General features: G+C 47.3%; 2 protein-coding genes across 2 annotated transcripts; one reads left to right on the top strand and one right to left on the bottom strand.

The window, feature by feature from the left end:
* Positions 1 to 2,594: 2,594 nt before the first annotated feature.
* On the top strand, positions 2,595 to 5,837 carry CCR75_009726 (uncharacterized protein; the record flags this gene model as incomplete). The annotated part of the gene is made up of 1 exon (XM_067967765.1): positions 2,595 to 5,837. The coding sequence occupies one exon, from the start codon at positions 2,595 to 2,597 to the stop codon at positions 5,835 to 5,837; it is 3,243 nt and encodes a 1,080-aa protein (XP_067817646.1).
* A 264-nt stretch (positions 5,838 to 6,101) lies between these two features.
* CCR75_009725 (uncharacterized protein) lies at positions 6,102 to 7,850 on the bottom strand (the record flags this gene model as incomplete). Its single annotated transcript, XM_067967764.1, has 1 exon — positions 6,102 to 7,850. The coding sequence occupies one exon, from the start codon at positions 7,848 to 7,850 to the stop codon at positions 6,102 to 6,104; it is 1,749 nt and encodes a 582-aa protein (XP_067817645.1).
* Between the last annotated feature and the right edge of the window lie 46 nt (positions 7,851 to 7,896).

The raw sequence follows: 7,896 nt of genomic DNA, 5'->3' as shown, positions 1-7,896 counted from the left end.
CTAGCCAATATTTCAGTGCTTCGATTGACCGTACAACCAAGGATCGAAGCCGCACTAAGGCTTTAGATCCACCTAATCCCACGTTTAGTGGTGGGAAGCGTCGTTTGACGCGAATGACCCTGAGCTTGGCGCTCAAAAACGTCAACGGCGTACGGTCATTCTTGCCTTGAAAGGCAAATTTAAAGCACAATTAATAATTGACCCAAAGTGCTATCCGTTTAGAATTTTCCACATACAGTAGAACCCCTCTAAAGTAATACTCTAAGGACCGAAAAGTAATATTACTTTATGCGTTTTATTACTTTAGATGCCAACCTCTTCTCTCCAGAAAATTTTCGTTTAGGAAGCTCAATGTGCAGCTGACGCATTACCTAACCCTAACCCTCGACGTGAAGCTTCAACTTTGACACTTTAACTAAACTAAAATATTTATAAGAAGTACAGAACGGGAACGGCAAATCTAAACGTCTAAGCAAGAACTGCAAACTTAACACAAAAAATGGCGAAAGCACACCTGAAGGTTGCTCATGCTCCTATCACTAATGAAATCCGCATAGCTATCAGTAAAAGGAAGCGTGATACCAGTGGAACACAGAAGGATATTGCACAATGGGTGGTAGAGAAATTTGGCATGACTGTCAGTCGAGCTGCGATTTCCAAGATTCTCAAGCAGCAGGAGCACTGGATCTCCCAAGGTGAAAAAGCTGGTGCAGGAGACGGAGCAAAAATTAGTATGGATGCGAAGCGTCAGAAGACTGTAGAATACCCTCTCATGGAAGAGGCACTTTACAAATTTGTGCGAACTTACGAAGATGTCATGGATCTCTCGGGTGAACTTTATAAAGAAAAGGGGAGGATTTTTTTGGAGAGACTGTACCCCGATCAAGACACAAATACGTTTCAATTCTCCAATGGCTGGTTGAACAGGTTCAAAGCTCGATATCGAATCAAAGAGCGAGTGAGACATGGAGAGAGCGGTTCGGTTAACATGGAGATACTCGAGCAATCCTTACCCGCAATTCGAGAAGTTTTGGATCAGTATGAATGGAAGGATATCTACAATATGGATGAAACGGGTTTGTTTTACCGACTTCAGGTATGTCGGGGCCAGTTGAAATCACTTTGGAAGCAACTTCAAATACTAAAATTTATTGCCTCCTCACTTAAGGCTGATCGTTCACTTGCAACGAAGCAACTGGAGGGCCGCAAGCAGCACAAGGAACGGCTAACTTTTGTTGTTTGTGCAAACGGAGATGGCTCAGATCGTGTCCCACTTTGGGTGATTGGGAAATACTTGAATCCCCGTTGTCTCAAAAATATCAATCGTCAGAACCTTGGCTGCCACTACAGGGCAAACCCGAAGGCTTGGATGAACAGTGTATTGTTTTTGGAATGGCTACAATGGTTTAATCGGAGGATGGGGAGAAGACAGGTGCTGCTGATTATGGACAATTGTCCTGCTCATCTTCCAATTGACAGCTTGCCGGAGCTGGCCAATGTTAAAATCCTTTACCTGCCGCCCAACACAACTTCCCGAATTCAGCCTTGTGATGCAGGCATTATTCGAACTTTGAAGGCCTTTTACAGGAAAATTTTCAATCGCAACTTGCTTAGAGCATTGGAGCTGGATGAAACACTTGACAATGTGGAAGCGCATAAAAAAGTGGATGTTTTGAAGGCGATGGTGTGGGCTGTGGAGGCCTGGAATATGGTGACCAAGGAAACTATTCGTAATTGTTTTAATCACTGCAAAATTCGGACACCAAGCTTGAACATCCAAGTTCCTGCTAGGGCAACCGAACCCCCCGCAAATGTTGCAGATGACCTGATGTTACAGAATGATCAACTGTACCGCAATCCAATGGACATCAACGCCATCCTCAACAACCCCTTGGAGAGAGAGGTCGCCTATAGTCCTGACGTAGAAGACATTGTGGCAGTAACAATGGAAGAACATGGATTGTCTTTGCCTGTAGAAGTGGAAGGAGGGATTCCCGATGCGGATGATAGCGAAGTGCCAGCCCCCGTGAAAGCCAAGGACGTCCTTGATGCAATAAGGTTGTGTAAACTGTACTTCATGCAGAGGGAGTGTGATACTTCCACGACTCACAGGAAACTGAATGAAGTTTTGGACGATTTTGAAAGGATACAGATTACTGGAAAGAAGCAAGTCACTCACTGGCAAAAGAAGTATAGTTATTTGAAAATTTTTTTTTTTTAGATACAACTTAATATATTACTTTTGGGGTATGTGTCTACTAATAGTGGGGCTTTAAAAATATTACTTTATTACTTTGGCAAAATATTACTTTAACCTTAAGTCCCAACTCGGGACCACGAAATTTTATTACTTAGGACGTATTATTACTTTAGAGCGTATTACTTCAGAGGGGTTCTACTGTATTCTTATAATCTCGTTGAGTCCATCAATAGTAGTTTTAGTCAACATTATATCTCAAGTTCACCTCGAGATAGTTTTGCGAGATTGACCCTTAATCGGCTCGACAAATATCATATTTTTGAGGTTTAAGCGTTGACCAGTCATTTGTGCATTTGCCGTTAATCACTCATTTTATCTTGATTGATTGACAACCATGGCTGACTATACGCCAGAGCAGCTGGAGGCGTGTCTGCTACAGCTGACGCACCCGGATACGGAGCAAATCAAGCAGGCAGAAGTGGTGCTCAAGGCCTACACCAAGAAGATCGCATCAGTTGGGGGACTGCTTTTGCAACTCCAACTATCGACCAAGCCCGAAGTGCGACAGCTGGCCGCGCTCATGCTGCGAAAGAAGATATTTAAGCATTGGCCTAAGCTAGAGGCTACTGCTCAGGCCCAGACTAAGCAGGTACTGCTCAGTCGTGCAGCTGAAGATCCCGTGCACGTTGTGCGCTCTACTGTAGCGTCGCTCATCTCAGCGCTGGCTTTGCACGAAGTGCCCCTTGGCAAATGGCCCGAGCTCATGATTTTTATTAATACCTCTGCCAGCAGTGCTAATGTTGACCAGCGTGAAATGAGCATGAAGCTATTGCAGCTATTGGGCGAGAGTATGGGCACGTCGCTCCAACCGCACTTTAATGACCTCAAACAACTATACGCTAAAGCTCTGCAAGACCCCGAAAACCTTAAGGTGCGCGTAGGTGCTATGCGTGCAGCTTGTAGCCTTGTTGAATTTCTTGAAGAATCGGACCTTCGTGGCTTTCGCGACCTCGTGCCGCTTATGATCACTGTACTACAGCAGTGCGTGGCCAACGGGGCCGAAGCTGAGGCTGTAGAGTTTATGGACGTATTCTCCGAGATTGCATCACATCCGTTTCCTATTTTAGACCAAGCTTTTCCCCAATTTATTGAGTTATTGCTCCAGATTATCCTTGCAAATCAGCTTGAATCAAGTACTCGCGCATCAGCCAGTTATGCCATGGGAGAATTTATTAAGAAGAAGCCCAAGACCATTGGAAAGAAGAGTCTCGTTGCCAAAATCTTCACGACGATGCTAGACATTGTTGCTGCCGACGAAGCCGTTTCGTGTGGTCTCATCTCGAACCTGCTCGAGCGTGAGGGCAAGACGGGAGGTGAAGACGAAGATGAGGACGACGATTCTCCGGGCCACATGGCTCAGCAGACACTTGACTCTCTCGCTCTGAGTGTGCCTGCCAAGTATTTGAACCCAGTGGTGTTTGGTATATGCAACGAATACATTACTGCTCAGGACGCCCGTAAGCGCAAGGCTGGTGTGCTGACACTTGGTATTTTATCAGAAGGGTGTTGTGAGTTCATGTGCCAAAACTTGAACGAGCTACTTCCTGCTGTGTACCGCGTTGCTCAGGACCCTGATCAGCACGTACGTGAGGCCGCGTGTTTTGCTCTCGGTCAGTTTGCCGAGTTCCTGCAGCCCTTAATAACGGACCACTACACCGATATTCTACCAATTGGCCTCACTCTACTTGACGATGCATCCAAGGTGATCAAGGCCACGGCCTTGTATGTACTAGATGAAATTACACAAAGCATGGAGAGTGATCAGGTGTTGCCGTATCTTGACACACTCGTGACCAAATTAGTAGCTGTGCTTCGTACAGGATCTCCACAATTGCAGAAAATGGCGCTGGACGCGCTTGGTTCTATTGCTATTGGGGCCAAGGACGCTTTTCTGCCCTATTTCCCGTCAGTTGCTGAGCTTATCCAGCCCTTTTGGGGCATCATAGATCCGAAATTCTACTTTTTGCGGGGTGCTGCGATTGAGTGCCTAGGCTATCTGGCTACGGCTCTCGGCAAAGAGCCTTTTCGTCCGTATTTTGCCCCTTCAATGCCGTTCGTCTTTTCATCATTTGAGCTTGACGACTCGGAGCTCAAGGAACAAGCTTTCGTGTACTTTATTAACGTTTCAAGCATCTTCAAGGAAGAGTTTGCACCGTTCCTTGAGCAGGCTGCCATGCACGTGCTGCAAGCCATTGTAAGCGATGAAGGACTTCGCGTAATGGACGACGATGAGGATGTTCTTGGTGGCGTGGACTCTGACGATGAAGAGAACGAAGACGACAACGTGTTGCGCCATATCAGTATTCGAACAGACGCGTTAAACTCAAAAGTACGCGCTGTCGCAGCCGTAGAGGAGCTTGCTTTAAATTGCGGTGGCGCTGTGTTTGAGCCATACATTCCGAAATTTCTCGAGGCTTTAGCTCCACTTACTGAGTACATTCATGAGGACGTACGTGGTGCAGTGGCTGAGGCTTTGGCTGCTCTTGTTATCTGCTCATTTGAAGCCTCACATGCCATGAGCAGCGACGTGCAGGTTTGGAATAAGGGCGACTTTAACAAGAACATTTTGTCGCCCAACAATGCTATGATTGCATCTGCTGTGATGAAGAGTTTGGTGGAAGAGCTCTTGGAAGACCCTGAAGAAGTTGTTGTCGAGAAGACTTTTAACGCAATCAAAGCCATGAGCGCCCGTGTGGGCCCCGTCGTTACGATGGACCATATGAATGAGCTGATGCGTATTACCAAGACGGTACTTGCTCACGAGCACATATGTCAAACGACTCACGAAGAGGACGAGGACGACGACGAAGAAGAAGGGGGGTCAGTGCTTGAAAGTGCGTCGGAGCTGATTGGCGTACTTGCTAAATGCTACGGCGAACACTTTCTGTCCGCTTTTCAGGAGCTTTTTCCAGCGCTGCTGGCGTTTGCTACCGGTCTACGGGCTGTGCGCGATCGTGCCGCTGCTGTTGGTTGCTTTGCCGAGGTGCTCCGTGAGTTGGGACCTGGTGCTCTAGGCCTAGTGGAGAGCGTGTATCCCGTGGTCCTGCAGGGTCTTACGTCAGATAACTACGTACTGAAGGCCAACAGCGCTTTTTGCATGGGTGTTCTTGCAGAAATTAGCGGTGAAAAACTTACTAGCGCATACGAGCAGATGCTTCAGGCTCTACGGCCTCTGTTTGAGACTTCAGGTAATGACGAAGTTGTGACGGACAACGCATGTGCAGCTGTGGCCCGCATGATTATGGTTGGCAGCGCCAAGATGCCCTTAGAGGCCGTGCTACCTGTGTTTTTGAGCGCTCTTCCGCTAAAAGCTGACATGGACGAAAGTCCCGTGTGCTTTCGATGCCTGAATGGCCTCGTGACCTCGCAGAACCACGTTGTACTTAACCTGATGCCGCAAGTGCTTGATGTATATGCCAAGGCCCTTGCTTCCACGTCTAGTGTGGAAGAAGAAACCCAAGCTGAAGTGAAGGTTTGCGTGCGTGGACTTTTACAGGCTTATGAAGCCCAGATGAAGGAGATTATTGCGCAAATGAGTCCTGAGGCTCAGGCTGCTCTGAGTACGGCCATTATGTAAGGCAATTTGTCGATCTAAAATAGAATTAATTGAAGTGGCCCGAGTAGATTGAAACAAATGTATAGAAATTTTTCATTTTGATGATGGGGTGTTTACGAATTTCATGAATGAAAATTTAATTTTTTTTCGCTTCAAGTACGATATCATGACGAAGTTGAAGGCACAAGAGTTTCGACACGCAATGCGCAACTCACGTTTCTGAATGATTTTTCACTCGACATACAAGTAAGTATATACAGCGAACCATGGGCTTGTGCAACAAGCCTAGTTGTCTAAATCTATAAAGTTCTTCCAAGAGGTCGATGTAGTGACACCAATTTTGGAGTTGGGACACGGCGTAGCTGTGATGGACTCAGGCACAGTAGCAGGCGTAGGTACCGTGGCAAGCGGTGGCGCGCCCGTAATTGTTGGCGTATTAAAGGCTGCACCGGGAGATACAGTGGGGAAGGCGGGCGTTTCCGTTGCTGGGCTTGGCGTCGTCTTGGAAATAGGATTCACACTTGGGGAGGAGGCGGTGGCAATGGGTGTGGGAATAGCAGGCGTCGTTATTGTGATGCTTGGCGTATTTTTCGCGGCAGTCGAAATGTTGCCACGAGATGCTGCATTGTACAAAGCCCACGAACGCGTGAGACCGTCATCCATGGCAACCGTCGCCAGCCTTGCTAGCGAATCAGCTTGGTCGATGGCAGCTGCATTCACTAACAATAGCGACAACCATGCGTTGCTTATATCGTTTCCCGTCACAATCGGTTCCTTTGATAAGATGTTATCCCATTCTTCCTGGATAAACGTCGTCGTGCGTGCTAAGCCGTTGACTGGTGATACTGGTAGCATTTGAATACCATGAATGCAGTGAATTTCGGGGCTAAACCACGTCGCGTAGTCTGCCTTATTATCAAAGAAGATGCCTGTGACGTGATTTGGTACGAATTGAGGCGGGTGGATGGTGTTGTCTGATGTCATTAGGAAGTAGGTGCGCACGGCACGAGCATTTAGACGCAGCATGAGACTGCCTAAATCTTCCACAGCCTTGTTACCTGAAACTTGTCCCCAGAGTTTCAAGCCATAGCAAAAATTGATGTCTTCTGATGTGCTTTCTTCATCCTTGCCATCAGCCATGGAAGTTACACCGTGAGAGTACGAATGACCCAAATACCATGAAAAATGACGAAATTTGGGGAAGTATACGTCATCCGCACTCGGATTCGCCACGTCGCGAAGTAGCGTCCACACCATTGTGTCTAGCTGGGAAATGCCCGACCATGTCGGATCCAGTTTTTTTAAAATAGCAGACCCCACGACCCAGTATCCGTAATGGTAGTGGTGGTCATTGTATATTCCATTGCCAAATTCCACGTTGATGTCGTTAGCAGTGAAAACCTGGCTGGTCACAATGCCTTTGTATGCGGTTTCGTAAACAAGAGGCGATTCCAGCGTGTTGGTAAGAAAGGGTTCCACAAGCGCCTTGAGCTTCGTCAAACACTTATTTAAAAGCGTCACATCTTCACCCACGACGGAGCTATCCGCAGCCATTAAGCACAGTGAAGCGTATTTCTGGTATGCTTTGCCGTTAAAGTACCAGCTACCTGTGATTAATTTCCAGTCGCCATCAATGTCTTTTTGAAGAATCGACAGCAAGTCAATTTGGGAGACTACGTCAGCAGACGGCTTGTTGCTGGGGTAAAAGTCCACATCTTCCTCCATTTCGTCCTCTGTAAGGATCCAACTTCCGGACGTAGTTACTTGACCAACCATCTGTCCGCGGGTGGCCGAGTATAAGACAATGGCGTCACTCGATTGCGTGGTGGTAACATCGCTCATGACATCCACGTGATGAGGTAGGGCGAAGTGAAGAAGACCGACATTGTCGCACGAACTCCCCTCAGTTGTCCACTGTAACGAGTAGCTAGTGCGAGACTCCATTACCACATCACCGCCAATGATGACACAGGACGAGTAGGCGTCATATACATTTTGGTCGCTGCCGTCGGGAAGAATTGCCACTCGAAGCATACCAGTATAGGCTGCATTCGATACTAGAGCAGTTTGATTTTGATCG

The sequence above is a fragment of the Bremia lactucae genome (assembly GCF_004359215.1).
Source record: "Bremia lactucae strain SF5 chromosome Unknown BlacSF5_NotPlaced_115_SHOA01000061.1_7896bp, whole genome shotgun sequence".
NCBI classification, from domain to species: domain Eukaryota; phylum Oomycota; class Peronosporomycetes; order Peronosporales; family Peronosporaceae; genus Bremia; species Bremia lactucae.
Note: the sequence above shows the minus strand (reverse complement) of the source record. Positions and strands in the feature narration are given on the sequence as shown.